Source organism: Lepisosteus oculatus, chromosome 15 (genome assembly GCF_040954835.1).
Source record: "Lepisosteus oculatus isolate fLepOcu1 chromosome 15, fLepOcu1.hap2, whole genome shotgun sequence".
In the NCBI taxonomy this organism is placed as follows: Eukaryota; Metazoa; Chordata; class Actinopteri; order Semionotiformes; family Lepisosteidae; genus Lepisosteus; species Lepisosteus oculatus.
Window position 1 is genome coordinate 27567957 of NC_090710.1, and position 17487 is coordinate 27585443.

Below are 17487 nucleotides of genomic sequence, written 5' to 3' on the forward strand. Positions count from 1 at the left end.
TTTCCCTTCCCAAAGAGGTTCAAATAAAAGGGGGGACCTACTTTATTCACCACTGAAATGCAGCACATTACTGGGTGAAGAGCACAAGTGGGTCTCGCCCTCTATCAGAGGTGCAATTTAACCAGAACACTGAGAGCTTTAATCACCAAGCTGTCAGGACCTCAGACTGACTTAACTTCTCAGGAGAAGGGCAACCCCTCCGAAGCACAGTGTCTGCAGTCACCATACTGGGGCATTTGTGTGGAAATTCTGATCCAGAGGAGAGTGTTGGTCCACAAATACCACCTGGTTTTCTTTAGAACTGTTCTCTCCCACTAGTGATTAGTCCCAACCTATCATAAGCAGGTGTGAGCCTGGTCAGTACCTGGATGGGAGACCTCCTGGGAAATACTAAGGTTGCTGCTGGAAGAGGTGTTAGTGGGGCCAGCAGGGGGCGCTCACCCTGCGGTCCATGTGGGTCCTAATGCCCCAGTATAGTGACGGGGACACTATACTGTAAACGGGCGCTGTCCTTCGGATGAGACGTAAAACTGAGGCCCTGACTCTCTGTGGTCATTAAAAATCCCAGGGTGCTTCTCGAAAAGAGTAGTGGTGTAACCCCGGTGTCCTGGCCAAATTTCCCATTGGCCCTTACCAATCATGGCCTCCTAATAATCCCCCTCTATGAATTGGCTACATTACTCTGCTCTCCTCCCCACTGATAGCTGATGTGTGGGGAACGTTCTGGCGCACTATGGCTGCTGTTGCATCATCCAGGTGGATGCTGCACATTGGTGGTGGTGGAGGGGAGTCCCCATTACCTGTAAAGCGCTTTGAATGGAGTGTCCAGAAAAGCGCTATATAAGTATAAGCAATTATTATTATTATTATTATTATTATTATTATTATATTGAGAACTGATGATATCAGACGATGAGGTGGTAAAGTTGCTGTCAAGTATACAGCTGCCTAACTCTAACGTCAGTTTGGTAAAAAAAAACAGTAATTGTTTATTTGTCAGCTGGTTTGAATAATAGTGTTCTGGCCATACTGGATAGCAACTATTTGTGAATAAAAACTCATCCAGCTGTTTACAGTACAAGAGCTTTATTAGGACTTAAAAAGCTGCTTTATTTTTTTTCGTATTTTAGTTTATGCTTCGAGATCATGTGGAACTTTTTTTCACAGCTTGGTTGATACCATCTGGAATGAGAATGAAGTCAGTGTTTTATAATGACTATTGGAATACAAGGTCTTGAAAGTATTTAGGAGATTTGTCGGGTTTTAATGTACACGTATACTAAGAGCAATTTATAAATAAAGTTCTGCAGCTTTGAAGATGAAGAGTCTGCAGTGCATCCTCCCACATTTTAAAGCACTTCTGTCATCTCTCTTTCTACTGTTCCAGTTTTGTTTCACAAAGAACTGATCTGCGTGGTTTGGCTTACTGAGTTAAGTAGTGTTCCAAACATCCAATTTAAAGACTGAAAAAATATTTGGTTTTCCCAGAAATAAATGGCTTTCAAATGCATAATTAATTCTACTATGGTTGTACAAGATACCCCACTATTCAAAGGCTATGAAACCAATTGCTTCTTTTTGGTGTAACTGATTATTCATATACGTCCTCAAATTCTTTGTGTAGAATCTGCACTGCACAAAATGGCTTAAAAACATGTTGAAAAATTAAACTGTCATTTTTCTGTCTATGAAATAGCATACATGGTAGTTTACATTTTTTAGCGAAATCATTTGTTTTAAAATGCAAAAAAATTAATCAAGCTAGGCATTCTTACTTGACCACCCCACGCCCCTACCCACTTGTGTTTCAGAGCCAAGATGAAAAGCCACACAGCTTTTATTTATAGAAATTGAACCCTCATTTTCTGATAGATAATAACAGAGAAGCACAAACAGGCACCAGTTTGTCTGCATTAGCTCATGTGTTCTGGATAGCTCTTCAGTGAACCCGGGAAACTTGTGAAATTCCACTGTTCTTTGCCGATTTCTCAGTTTGTATGCGATGTGAAGGGTTACCCTGCTCCAAAGAGTCCCACATTTCCAAACTCCACCTGGCTACTCTTTCATAGCTCCATACGTTTCAGTCTGCAGCTTCATGTCAGTGTTTTTTTCCCTGTTTAAGTAATACTTTAATGGCCTTTATTATAGAATCCACAATCTTTGCATGCTTTTCTGTGGTTTATCAAAATTGCTCCCCAAAAGATATGTAGTATTCATTCAGTAACAAAAATTGCAAAGCTGTTCTTTGATTTCTTATCCTCACTCGTAACTCAAATTAAATGATTGCTATTCTAAAATGAACCAGTACGTGATCAGACCGAACTCGATCATGACATCAGAGTGTGATTAAGGGCCATATCTTGAATTTTTTCCATATTGTGTCCCGGGATAGGCTCCAGGCCCCCTACAGCCCTGTATTGGATCGAAAGTGGTTAGAAAATGGATGGATGTCCAGCAGCAAGCCCGTATTGCCTAAGGATGTGAAAACATCCTTTGCAGATGCATCTCCACATTCTGAAATTTCATCTGAAATGTCTTCACTGCAGCAGCTGGTATCCTAACCCAGATTAAACTGCTGAATTTGTACCGAAGCACTGACATTTGTAATGTTGACCTTTTAAATAAAAACACTATGATAGCCATGTCCATCAAGGCTGACATACAGTACTGTAGCTATAGACCATTATCTGCTGTTGGATTCAGTGGGATCCTGTTGCTTAATCACCGTGCCAATTGTGCTCCTTCCGTCTGCAGCTGCTTGTGTGATAGTGGCATTGTGGCTTGGCACTTGTTTGTTTTAAGGAAAGAAGATTGTGACTTCTGAAGGAGTAGCTCAGTTTTAACTGCCCAAACGCCTGACAGCTGTTGAAAGCAAGTATCTACTGCAGGAGTGTCAGTCTCTTGTCTCTTGGCTTGTTATGCACACTCCCTACATGTCAGAGTGCCGTTCCTCCCAAATTGTGATTGGGCTGACCAAGCCGTCGAGTGTGAAAGATGATAACACTGAGTGTGGGCTGAAGATAATTCTACAGTTCTCTCCAAAATAGTCAACGCTGGGCACTGTTCTAGAATTTTTCAAAGGTGAGGTTTGTGGAGACTTCATTCTTGTTTCCTCAGAGAACAAAAGAGGAAAAGAAATCTATCAAATGAAAAAAAGGTTTTCAAGTACTATCAAAACATATTTGAAAGGAGGCATTTAAAAAGCTGAGTATAGACTTGTATACGTTATGTTTTACGTCCCTAATTTGGGCACCCCAGTCACTAGCGAAGTTGCTATTGTCATGTGCTTTAGTAGGGGTAGCATTTAAAAGTTTTTTCTTGATTTCATATGTGGAGAAAACATATTATACTTCATTTTTTATTCTTCTATAATTATACCTATTCTGCTTGCCTTTGTTTCCGATGAGAGCACTTTTTTCATTGATGTTATTTAAATTTATATTACTTAAGAGTAAGAACCCAGTTTGTTATATGCTGGTCTGCACTTCATATTGTCTGTTCACGTCAGTACATGGTTCACTGTTTTTATATGGACCACGTGCACACAGTATTAGTTTAATAGAAAGTTGTATTAGTTCATGTATTTCATTGCTTTGGACTTTCTGACAGTTGTCGTAAAGTATTCTCTTTTTACTAGTCAGAGAGAGACCATTAAAGAAAAGGTTAAAAGGGGAAGATGCAGGTGTCTTCCTGCCTGCAGGCTGTTTCGGTATAGAGAGCTGCCCCCAGCTCTCTTGTTAAATCAGACATTCCTACAGGCTTACATCAGCGTTCTGTGGACATGATTGATACTGCTAGAACAGAGGGAATCTGACGGCAGTGCACACATGTACAGTTTACCTGTGGCTTATCTCAATCCAGGATGTTGGCTTCAGTGTGTAATCTGTGAGTCATGCAGTGAAGTGCTACCATGGTATTATTTGTTCCTTCTGCGTAGATTGATCATGCTTACCTAAGCCCTAAACACTGACTTACTACTGCCAATTCTGATAACTTGATGCTTCTGTTCCACTGGTAAAAGAAAAGAATATATATATCTATCACGCCTTATATTCTGGTAAAGAAAATGTACTTTTGAATTCATTGTGATTTCATTTCTTCTATTTGTGTTTCTTTTAACACAGCTTATGCATTGTTTCTATGAATTAAATAAATAGCTGAAACAGAGAATTTAATAGCTGAAACCAATAATGAAATAGCTGAATTACATGCGTTTATCTATCAGCTGTTAATGCTTAATAAGTATGTTTGCAGAGTTGTAAATTATTTTTATTATATCACTCCCTAGCTTTTCTACCAGGTAAGTGTTTGGGGTAGATAGCAGTAGATACCCTTTAACATTACAACAGTCTACTTGTAGTATTATTCAACAGTCAAAACATTATGCAACTTCACAAATCATCTTATTGTAGATTAATACTAGATGGTAAAAAGCAACGACTTAAAAATGTGTTCAGTTCCTTTTTAGATACCTGATGACTGTTTTGCTGTGGTGATTTTTAATGAACCTGCATAGATGTATTACTTCATGATTGTTTAATACAGCTTTTAAAAGGCTGTACTTAGGAACATGCTAAACTAGTAAATAGGGAAACTGAGGAAGTCATTTCAAAATCACAATAATTTGCTTTGTAAAGAAGATAAATGTACAAGTCAGACATTCCTCTTTATATAAGGACTGGGCAACTAACATTCTGAATAAGAAAATCTGTTAAAATCTAAAGATAATAAATGTGGTCAGTTGCGTTTAATGACACCTCAAGTTCACTTCTTTTTTTCTTCTTTTAGGTAAGTTATCTCCCATGGAATTTTGAAAGAGAAGTTTCAGAAGGTACAGTACAGTATGTCATTATTCCCTGTTGCTCCATTTAATAAGAGAGAGAGTGGATAAAATGTTCTATGTGTTCACTGATATTTGGAATCATGTCCTATTTATCCTGTTTTTGTGCAGGGTGTCTCATGAATATGCGTGCCTCAGATACACAAACATTCAAAGCTCCTCTGTACAGACCTGCCAGATCAGTTATATCTTTTTGTCATGTGGCAAGCAAAATAATACATGCCCCTTACTTTTAAAATAAAAGACAGGAAAGTGCTTGTCATGTTCTTATAATCTTCAGAATTATCTCTGAATTTTTTAAAAATCTTTTTTTAAAACTCACTGCAGCTTTAAAGTGTTTCCCGCATGATTTAAGGTTTTGAAATGAGTTCTTAGCTGTTCTTACACATAAAGCTGTGGTTTGACGGAATTCATTCTCCAAATATATGTTCCCTTGGTCTCAAAGGACGCAGAAATGGGTCTTTTTCATCAAATAATCACAACCTTAAAACCACAAAACATAAACCTTTTTTTTATCTGAAAGATATAAAATGATGAGTGATCTGCTTCTTCTTGTCACATCAAGTCATTTCAACCTCATGCTTAAAAAGTGCCCGGAAGCTCTTTTATATAAATGGTATGACATGAACCATCTGTTTTTGGTAAAGACACAGGATTTAAAAGGAGGTGTCCCTGGAAGCCATCTAAAGACTAACAGCCTTACAAATTGTGTTTGTTTGCTCTTATTGCATTCATTAATTGAGGTATGATGACACCAGACATTTGTGTTGATGTTCCCTTCCCCTCACTTTTAGTCCTTGAAACAATTGGTTACCCTTCTTGTGATAGAATGACATTTATGAAGTCGCTTTCATCTTCCGAGGGGGCATCTGAAGAACTTTAAAGGGCTTTCACTAAGGGCTACTGTGTGGGTCGAAAGCCAAAAAACACCTGCATTTAAAATTTGGTTTAACAGTCTAGAGATTTCGTGTTTTATTTCTGTCTGTGCCACTTTCCTGCTTGGTGGAGGTGGTGGTGTAGGAAACTCACTGGGTACAGTGACTTCTTTGCCTAGTTGGTTTCCTCAAGTGTTATTGAAGCGCCTGACCTCCAGCTGGCTCCGGAGCCCTACTGTTTCTATGGGAGTTTCCAGTGTAAATGGAGACTACAGATGAGGAATGGAGTGTTATCCAGATGTGGCAGTTGGAGGGTGAATGAAAATGAAAAAAATGAAAGATGCTCTGGTGCTCTTCCTCATCATTACCTTCACTTCACTCGCATTCTTAACACACAGCTACTGCTCTCCTTTAATAATAATAATAATAATAATAATAATAATAATAATAATTGCTTACAGTTATATAGTGCTTTTCTGGACACTCCACTCAAAGCGCTTTACAGGTAATGGGGATCCCCTCCACCACCACCAGTGTGCAGCCCCACCTGGATGATGCGACGGCAGCCATAGTGCGCCAGAGCGCTCACCACACATCAGCTCTCAGGCGGGAGGAGAACAGAGTAATGAAACCAGTTCATTTCAGAGTAATGAAACCAGGGGATTATTAGGAGGCCATGATTGGTAAGGGCCAATGGGAAATTTGGCCAGGATGCCGGGGTTACACCCCTACTCTTTTCGAGAAACGCCCTGGGATTTTTAATGACCACAGAGTCAGGACCTCGGTCCCCGTCACTATACTGGGGCGTTACGACCCACTTGGACCACAGGGTGAGCGCCCCCTGCTGGCCCCACTAACACCTCTTCCAGCAGCAACCTTAGCTTTCCCAGGAGTCTCCCATCCAGGTACTGACCAGGCTCACACCTGGTGAGCTTCAGTGGGCTGCCTGTGGTGAGTTGCAGAGTGATATGGCTGCTTGCCTCACCGTTTATTCGGTGCATTTGCTTTAAAGGACTGTGTTATGATTTCTGTACACTGTTACTGGTGACAAATATCAGATGTGGTTTAAGATTTTGTCAAGTCTACATGATGTCATTTATTTAAACTCCTTATTAAACTCCTAGGTGTCACTTAATGGATCCTATGAATCTAAGCCCCCCTCCAGAGCTTAAAGCACATACAGTATCACCTGCTACAAGTACAGAGTAGCGTACAGAGTACATGATTTTCCCATTTCATTAAAGTTTGGGTGACATCCTTGGATCCGCTAGCTACCAACTACCAGTTGGGCTATATGGGCAGAATGGCCTCCATTTATTTGTAACTGGTCCTGTGCCATACTCTTATTTTCTTGTTGTTCCAAACCTGGCTACAAAACGAATCCGCTTCAGCTAGGAACAATACAGAAACCTGATTCAAACAGGACTGTACAAGTATGTTTGTCCAGCTTGTGTCTTGCAGCAGTATCCTTTTTGAATAAAGTGAGACTTGTAAGAGAAACACAGCTGGAATTTTAACTTAAAAAAATAGTCTGTTTTTGGTTTTTGATTTGTCTTCTTATCACTTGCTGTGGAAAAAAAAGGTGAATCGATTATCAACTGATGAAACTGATGAATTGTGGCAGCTGTTAGAAGCAATCAGTTTCTATTCATCAGATTTCAGTGTGAAAAATGAAGAAGTGTGTCAAATTTTAAAAGTTACCAAATACTCCATTTCTATTTATTTTGGGGAATAATTCTGAATGCTTTTTATTGATGGAGTGAGTGTAATGGGATGTCTAATATGGTTCTTATCTTAACAATGGCGGCTGATGTAATTTGTTGTTCTATCGCATTGTGGTTTTTAGTCCTTGTGGGAGGAAAGTTTTAGAAACATGAGACAGATTTAGAAAATGCCAGTGCCAATCACACTGTTTATACATGTCTACCAGGATATTGCTCCAAAAAATTCTTTGAGGCCTGCACAACATGCAGTAAATGTGATAACACTATGAGCTATAATGGATAAGTAAAGAAGTGTATCTTTTGATTACTTAAGGAGAAAATTACTTTAATTGCTGGTGAATGTTACAAATTGATTGCCTTTTTAAAATAATGATTTAGTTGTTTTTTTTGCTATTGTAGTTATTCTAAGAATTGAAAATGTTTTGTGGATTTATTTACTGTATGCTTTACTTTTAGTCAGTATTGTCACACAAAAGATGCTTGTGCATTTATTAAAAGTTTCCTTTTTTAATAGGACAAATTTTACATTTTAAAGTGCCAGGGTTTTGACTGTTCTAAAAATGTAAATAAGACAACTCTTCACCTGAGACAACGGTCTCCTATGGATCCTTCAGGAAAGTGAGAAAATATATTTTATTGCATTTGTGTTTACTGGAAGAATGGTACTGAAATCTGAAGTCAGATAGTGTGGGTTATGAAAAACAAGCTTGTATGAGCAATTTATTCTGGAATGCATTTGTCATTTAATTCATTCAGAATGATATAAATGCATTCTATAAAGCAAACTGAGCATATTATATATCAATTTTGTTTGAAGCTTGTATCTCTACTTAATCATCACTTTGGAAGCCTTGATCTACAGAAAATACTGCAATATGTTAACAGTCAGTGTAGGAGTGGTAGACACACATCCCTCCGGCAATCCATCGTCAGTCCATTCTTCCTAATGAGGGTTGTGGCAGGAAGTATATCATTAATTGGTATAATAACTCAGTGCAGGGTTTACACACTAAATATTGGAATTTCACGCTGTCCCTCTCCTTATTTATCTTCTTTCTATCCTTTTTCTGTCCCATTAGGGACACTTCCGTTGATAACGGGTGATTCACATTTTCAATTTTGTGTATTAAAAAGCTTCTCTTCCCCTTATAGAAAAATATTGCACACAATCTTTAACATTTTTAAATGAGTTTTCCATTCACACTAGCAAAAACTCAGAATACGTAGCATGCATAGAATCTACCTGAATCAGTCTAAATGTATTGTCTGTTTTGTGGTGCTTCATTGGCCAGCATGCGTCCTAACAAAGGCTGTGTTTACTGAGAAGTGGCTCCTTGTTCCATTATTTGTTATTGCTCAAAGAGCTTTTCAACCAACTCATGTTTGCATGTGTCTGTTAATAGGATTTATATCTGATTGATTCTGGCTAAAATAAAACAGTTTGTTCTGTAGTGTGTTATGTAATAAGGTTTTGAAGGGCGTCATACCAAAAGAATGTTAATTATTTAATTTGAGCATAAATCAGTGAAAAATATGTTCTCCAGCTTTTTGCTGTCTTTGCTGACAGTTTGATTTTGTCTCATTCTTCTCAGCTTACTTCCTTAGAGGTACTTCAACTTCAGTGTTGATGACAGGGAAATCATGCCCATCTTTGCCCAAACTTCAATTCAAAGTGGCAATTATTGTTATATACAGCTAGCAACCACTGTTTATAGTACAGGGAAAGACGTGTGTTGTTGTTATTGCCGTGTTCTGACTGTGAAATGAAAGAACTTGAAGACCATCCTGTCTCCACTTGGAATGCATTGTTTACTAACCGCTGACATAATGCCATGACAACTGGAGGGCACTAAAGCAATCATGGTCCACTTTAGATGAGGACATTATGTGTAATAAATACTTCGCAAAATGTAGCTGTTGGATCCAGAGCAATTTTAAGATGAAAAAAGAAGACCAAAATTGTGTTGTTGTTTTTTCATTGCACTTAACTTGAAGCAGCATAAAACTCATTTAGGAATTCCATAGGAATGAAGTAAGACACTGCGTAAAGGCAGTCTGTAATTTCTGAATTTCCAGCATTCTGCAGGAGCTTGCAAGTCTGGAAGAATGCTTTGGTAAAGAAAGCAGTGTATTGAAATGCATGTACTAGTACTTGCACGTTCATTCAAGGAAGGTTTTGTTCTTTCACAGTTATATGTTTTACATCAAAAGTTTTCTTAGATCTAATAATGCCAAAGCACATTGGCATCATTAATTGGTTATGGTCAGTTCCTTTTTGAAAAGGCTTGAAATAGGCATGATGTAATGTCATATGTAAAACAGATTTCCTTTTTGAAAATGACGAGATTAAAGCATGTGTTTTGCCCCAGATATGTCCCCTTGAGATGTTTGTGTTATGTGCATATTCTTTTGTTTCATGTTTTTTGGAAAAGACAGCAAAGATTTATTTTTATAAAGTACTCGTATTTTTTAAATCTTTACATTTAAAGGTAGGCTAGTTTTTCCACTTTTTGTTGAGGAAAATTGTGTTTTCAACTGCTGAAAATAAAAGAAGAGCCAAATAAAGTTCACCAGAATATTTTAGCGTATTAGTTTAGCTTCATTAAACACACCATTATGTATTGATGAGAAAGGGAGGGAATTCAGCCCTGCAAAAAGTTCCTTTCTTTTATTTGAGGTTGAATTGTTTGCCATATATTCTCCTTACCCGAAGGTTAGATTTTGAAGTCCATATTGTCTGCAGTTGCCTATGTATCTGAAAACGAATGCATCCACAAGCAGTTTTGATACAGCAAATAATCACTAAAGAGTCACATAGGATTAGTTAGCATCCTGGAGTTTTGTTCATAATTGGAATGAAAACTAAAAGCCACCATATTCATTATAAGATATTATTTGCTTTGTCGAAACCTTTTTTTTCTGCCTGGGTTTGAAATGAGTAAGCATATAATTTGTACACACTGACACTGAAGGTTTAACTTCAGAAGTAAGAGATTGTGTGGAGAGTGATATTTCAAATGTTAATTAATAAGAAAACATTTTTTTTTACAGAATTGTGGCCGAGATCATGGTTTTCTTTGTTGTATTTGGCACTTTTGAACATCCCTATTCCTTCGTTATTTTTATTTTTTTTGCTGAAAAGGAGGGACATTAGTTCTAAAAAATAAAACCCCGAGCTTTGCTGTCAAGGCCAGTAACAATGAATACAGCCCTTCATCTGTGGGGCAGTTTGGAGTTTAATCACCTCAAACCCATTATTAACCCAGCTTGGATGGTCTGCCTGGGAAAATTTACATAATATTTATAAAGTAAATGTGATTTGCAGGTCATCTGAGTCCGATTCTGCTGGAGTCAGTTTTGTTGCGAACCAGTTGCCATGGGGACTCAATATGTCACACAGCTTCCCCATAGAACATGCTGTTTTAATTCAGCTGGCTCAGCTGTGGTTTCCATCTCATGTTTATTGTACTGAAAAGAATGCAGAAGTACGGGACCCGGCTTCCCGTGGTCCAAAGGGAAATGATCTGGTATTTAGAGAAATGTGTTGGCTGATTTGAAGGGAGACCTGGAGAAGAAGAGGAGGTGTGCTTGGAGAGGCTGTGTGTTTGCTTTGGCGTTTTCTTTGGCCAGCAGCTATAGTTTACATCTTGTCCTGTAGAATGAAGTCAGTGTGTCTCCAGTGAAGCATTAGTATGTTGGTCTAAGTAGTAAACAACCTAGTTCTCAGGGCCGTGACGTTTGAATTTGATGATGATGGCTTTGTGGCATTTTAAGAATAACCTTGACACAACTCTGGAGAGGAGAGTGACTGAGCCTTTCAAGAACTGGAAATGTCGAGTTACAAGCAAGTATGTTCCACTTTATTTTTTAAATCTCCACAGGTGTCCATTATCATAATTGTCTGCTATAATGAAGTAAATAGAGAACTTGATAACATGTGTGAGGGTCCATATCCCTTCCATTATAGAGTCTGGGACCTGCCTGTAACCTGTTGCTGAATGCATGACCCTTGTGGAGATTGCTGTGGATTCATTGGGGCTAGATCAGAGTCATTCCTGGGATATCATTTTCCTGAAAGGGTCAAGAGATTATGCCATGTCACTGGCCACCCACTAATAAAGGTCCATCTCACTGCAGTTCTGTTAGACTGCAAGGGCTAAAGGCTCCCAGTGCCTTTTTACATCACTTCCAATGTTTTATTCACATCCCAATGAAGTAAGAGAGAAAAGCACCATATACAGTAGTAGAACTAATTACAGATTGGATCATCTGTCTTGCTTAAAGAAATTGTCAACATTTTTCTAAAAAAGTGTAATTGCACTAACACTTACACACATGCGGCAAAGTCGTATTTGTCATAATTAATTGAATTCTATGAAAATGTCACATTTATTCTCACCTTTAAATATTCCTTTAACTAAACTACAAATAATACAGTAACAGCCTTTAGAAGGTGGAGCTTCTCTCTATAAATATATAAAAGTTCCCAAGGATTTCTGTTTCCCTGGGGTAGGAAACAAGGAAAGACTTGAAGGAATTCAGTAATAACGTACATTGACATCATTTAGGTCATGAAGCTCTCAGAAGCCTGCAAATACTCACTGACCCCCACAAATCAGGGGGTGGCTGTAAAACCCAGAAAAATCTGAACCTATTTTCTTCAGTGTAGTGTTCATTATTAAGAAATTTAAGACATCTGGTAAAGTGACAACACTGTTTTGGAGAGGACAAGTGTATCTTGGTGTAATACAAGTATTTCAGGAGGCATCCATAAACCCACAAACAATTAGAGATAATCCAACACAAACTGGCATCTTTGGGATACAAAGTGTTGAGCTCTACAGTATCTGTTCGATGAGACCTGCATGAATTCATCACTGGGTTTCAAAGAATCAGGTTCTTCCGAAGGCGAAGCACAAAAGGGGCTGACTAGGATTTGCCAAATTGTCACATGAAATGAAAATAGAACTTTTTGAACATAAGTGTTATATTTGGCATACAAATAAGGTGAATTTCATGTTGAGAAAACGTTCATGCCCACTGTCAAATCTGGAAGGTAGTGTCTGTTATGTTTTTGGATTGTTTTGCTTCTAAGGGACCTGGAGACTATCACGAACTCCGACATGTCCCATGACATTTTGGCCAAATACCTACTTCCCTCTGCCAAGAATCTCAATCTTAGCCAAAAATAGATATCCCCACATGACTGTGATTCAAAGCATTCATTGAAAAGCAACAAAAAAAGTAGTTAACTGCACACCAAATAAATGTTGTCGACTGGCCGTCTCCTTCTCCACACCTGAATGCAGTCGTTTCAAACTCAAGGAGGCAGTTCACTAAAAGAAACCAAAGGGCTTGAAGGACCTAGAGCAGTTCTACTAAGAATTTTACTAGAAATAGTAAAAAATCGTCCCTTAAGTGCCAGGACCTCTGAATCGAAATAATTTTAAACTAATTGTGTTTTTTTTACAGGGTTTTCAAAACATTACAAAAGGTATTGGAACATTGAAAAAGATGATTTTTTTGGCCTCTAAATTATGTTTTAAAATCTTCAGCTTTTACTTTGAAAAGCTGTAGCTACAGTTTAAAACAATAACTGCACAACATACATATGGCATGCATAAAATGGCTGGAAGGTTCTACAAAGCTTATCTCACTCTCATCTAGGCCTGCCGGAATGTAAAATCATCTTCCACAGTTAAACACATTGGCGCAGCTAAGTACCCCAGGAATCAGTGAGCCTAGCCAAGCTATTTTTACATTTGTCAGTTTGATAAGAGTTTGTGGGCTCTTGCAACACTGACTGTAGCTTGATGAATTGAGCCTGTTTGTGTCAGGGCTGCATACAGTTGTTGTACTGTATATACTAAGACACAAAAAGATGGGTTTTTCCTAAGGTGACATGACGGGTTTCCTCTGACTACCATTCTCTGAGTGTTTCAGTCTCTGAAAGCTAGACATAGACAAAAGTAGGATACTAGACTGAGCTGGGAGTGTGAAAAGAAATCTGGCATCCTCATTTGCAGGAATCTGTTTTCACAAAAGGGTGTAACAAATTCTTTATTGGCGACACTGATTCTGAAAGAAGTGGAAAAAGTGAAAGTTCACTAAGAACATACACTTTATTTTACAGATGATTTGAATGATCAAGTCATTTTAATTTGATTTTGTGGTTTAACTTAAACGTTTGTTGCCTTCAGACAGCTACAGATTGTGAACCTACAATTGTTTTTTAAACTTTAATACATTTTGAATAAATGTATTAAGATTCAACTACAGTTTGTAACATCTTTAACCAGGAAATAATTCAGATAGACAAGGAGCCCTTGGACTTTATTCTAAAATACTTTAATATTGGGTGCACTCAAGCAGAATAAATTCAAGGACCAACTAATAAGAGGAAAATAAGAAAAGGTGCAAGCTGATAAAATGCCATACTTTAATGGGTAATTTATTTCTGTAGCATTAGACTGATTAAAAAAAGTCACTTGAGCTGTGGACCACCTGAAATAACAGCACTTAATCAGATTTCAGATAGTTCATCATACAATCTTTTGTGTATATGACAATACTGAGCTTTCCAAAAGGTTTGACTGACTACATATTTTGATTTTTAGTTCAAAAGGGCACTTTTTTAATACTTTACCTCAGCTGCATTATACGGTGTTTTAGGCATTCAGCATAGTATGAAATTGCAAAGCGTTTTCACTCCTCCAAAAAAGATACCTCATCTGTTTGGCTCATACTAACAGGATAACACCTTTAGGGTATTCTGTAAGTTTGGAATGGTGTGTAATCAGTTTTGAAATATGCTTTTTATAATTAATTTGCATGTTCTGCTTTTTTGGATCCAAAGAGTCCTGATATTAACCTGCCAAAAATAAAAGAGACATTACTCAGATCTCAGGACGCTACCAACTATTTTAAATGCAGCGCTAAACCACCAGAGAATATTAGAATAAGTGCACACTCTCCTGAGCCTTCTCGTGCTGTAGCTCAAGCTCTGATCATTGTGGCGCAGATCAATGACGCTGTTTTGGTTGCCCTTTGCTTTCTAGGACATGGTCTGTCCTTCAAGGGGTGAGATTCCTGCCTTCTCAGAATTAGTCTGCTGATTGTTGAACTAAGGCGCCTAATTTTCTCAGGCCACCTCCAGTCATTCCAACAGGCAATCTTTGTTACTGAAGATGGGCATGCTCATATAATGTGCTATGGTGATGTACATAATTTGTTATCAGTACTTCATTATTTCAAGGCACAACACTAGTCAATCACCAAAAGCATGTGCTCATGATTTAAAGGAGGAAATTAATGTCTTCCATTCCATTATGGGTTAATAAACTGCTGAATAGTGACTTTTTCGCTCATTTGAACATACTGCAAAGTAAGAAGTCAAATGATGGGAAAAAAAATGTATTTTTCCAGCACGTGCTGATAAAAAAGACTAAATTATAAGCCTGGCAGTCAAAAAACCATGCAGTTTCATAAATTATTTTATTTTTGGCTACAGCCACATTGAATTTTTGCTGTACTTTGCAGGAAGGCCAGAGAGATAAGAGCCTTTACTGCACTTAAATTACCCTGTGAAGTTGCCAGCATAAAATATTTTTCTGCCTTAAACAGCTGCTCTCATCATTCACTGTATGTTATAAAGCGTAGTTGTGTCTTACTCTCATCTAATACCAAAAATACCAGATTTTAACTTTATACACTTTGTCTATGTTTTATACTTTAAATCATAGGTTAGCTTGTATATTCTGAGTCTTAGTGTTTTTACCGAATGAGTATTGCCAAGTAAACTAAAAGTAAACTAAAAGTGAGCAGAATATTAGTGGTTTCATAAATAATTTAGTTAAAAAAACATTGCAGTTTTGGTTTCTTGTTTGCTTTTCAAATAAAAATTATCTAGATAACTTTCAGCTATGAAAATGGGAAAATGTATTTGTAATGTATTATGCATCAAGGAGTAACATGTCATTAAAGTTTTTGCAACATAATATACAGGAAATCAAGGCTAGTATTCTGCAGACATTATGGCAGTGTGTATAATGAAGCAGGAAAATCTCTGAACATGAGCTTACAGTCAGCGTTCTCTTCCTTTCGAAACAAAGGCCCCCAGTTTTGACCCATGGAGAATGTTTCAAGTTCTAGACTAAACAATAGGAGGGTGATTAGCCCTTAGTCCCTAAATGAACTTAGCTAGCAATTTGAAGATGTTAGTCAGGTTAGTAAGGGAAGCACAGTTGAGGGCAATAACACAAAATAGCCATTAAGGCCTCTTCACCTCTGCCTGTGCGACTAAGCTGAAGTTTTCTGTTTCCACCTCAGCTGTGTCCTGACTGGCTTTTCCACTGGAAGTTTCACTGAGGCAGAACTTTGTGTGTTTGCTTGGACTCGCGGCCCATCTGGCCCAGATTTTCTGTATCCACTCTAGGCTCACGAGTTACGATAATATTGCCCATTTCTTTTAGTAACTGTGATCGTGAAGTGTTTCTTTCACACAGAATGCATCCAGAGGCTATAATTTCCAAATGGCGTTTAATCAAAGAAGAATGTGGTGATACAGAACAAGTCATTGTTTGAATTGTTGTGGTTGCCCATGGTCTTGCTGTGCTTCATTGCGCTGGTCCAAAGCTCTACCACCATAAATGTGTTTAATGAATGCTTACTATGGTACATCATGGTGTTCTCATGATCCAGCGCAGTGCTGCATATTGAATCCATAGGAAAAACCACAGAACATCCATCATCAAACCCCAACTGAACCCTGCTGAACCCTGAACTGAACCCACAACTGAAAAGTGCAAGAATCTTAAAATGTGCCACAGTAAACAAAGTAGTAACTTATATTGCATAGAATGTTTTGGAAAATGGAAATACAACACAGTTACATTCCAGAAAAGAACAGAGGACTGCAGCCCACCATATTTTTTTAAATTACTGAGATTTAAGTTTTATGACAGTAGCCTGCAGTATATGCATATTTTCCAGCAGGTTTGTATTACACCCTCCCAGCAGAACAACATGATTAGTTATTTTGTGTTAAGCCTTTCTGTCATTATAATATTATATGTATAGTACGTTTTTCGCTTTTTTCCATAATTGCATTCTAAACATGTGAAGCAGTTATAAAAGTGAATTTTTTATACTTTATTCATATATGGAGTATTTATACTCTCTTTTTTGCATTATATTTTAAATGTACAGGGGACAATAACATCGTATCTTATTTACAGTATAGCAAGCATCTTTCTCAAAACACGCATTGAGACTATATACTAATATATCCAGTAGGTGGCACTGTTCAGTAAATTATTATGCCACATACGGTAGGATAAATATACTGTACATAAAAGTCAGAAACAATAACTCTTCTTTTACTGTGATAAGGCCACAAAGGCAAAGACAATAATAACGTTTTATTTGATTAAGTTATTGCATTTAAAACATTTTGTTTTCCATTTGCGTAAAGAATGTTGTTTTAAAGTGAGTGTATTGATTTGGAAATTGTAAATGACAGTTATCCAATCCTTACATTACTAAATTATTTTGAAAGGAAGTAAGCCAACTAAAGATTTTAATTTGATCATTATAAAATTGACTTTTTAGTCGGAAGTTGCCCATTTCCCATCAGCCCTAAAGTGTCTGTTTTCATTTGAGTCCATTATCCACTGTGGAAGAAGCCCTTCAGGCTTGTGTCTGGTGTGGATGCTGCCACAAGGTATCAGATCTTGTGTCAATGTGCATATAGCCTTTGCCTAATGTAATGGGACACAAATAGTCAAGCAGCTCTTCTGTCTTTGGGAATTGAGACTCTGTCTCAATGAACCTTACCCTCCTAGCAAAGACTCCAGTAATAATAAAACAACCCAACTGTGCTGCCTTCAATCTACAGTGTGTATGTTGCTTAAAGAGTGCTTAAACTTTACTTCATGGAACACAGCAGATGTGCAGTTCCCTCTCCATAACCTCCCTTTGTCCTAGATGTACTCTTTGGCTGTGCATTAAAATGGGACTTACATTAATAAAAATCCTTTGTGATTGAAAA

The 17487-nt window shown here is 37.7% G+C and overlaps 2 protein-coding genes across 4 annotated transcripts in view; one reads left to right on the forward strand and one right to left on the reverse strand.

The window, feature by feature from the left end:
• Window positions 1-17487, forward strand: part of cmss1 (cms1 ribosomal small subunit homolog) — a 133475-nt gene that overhangs the window by 82834 nt on the left and 33154 nt on the right. For 2 of the 3 annotated variants that reach the window (XM_069178860.1, XM_069178859.1), the window contains exon 2: window positions 4789-4831. The exons of the other annotated variant lie outside the window; for it this stretch is intronic. In XM_069178860.1, coding sequence (XP_069034961.1) covers window positions 4789-4831 — 43 coding nt within the window. The remainder of the gene's footprint in view (window positions 1-4788; window positions 4832-17487) is intronic. 3 annotated transcript variants of the gene reach the window in all.
• The window catches only part of filip1l (filamin A interacting protein 1-like), a 110510-nt gene that overhangs the window by 80204 nt on the left and 12819 nt on the right, over window positions 1-17487 (reverse strand). The window lies entirely within an intron of this gene.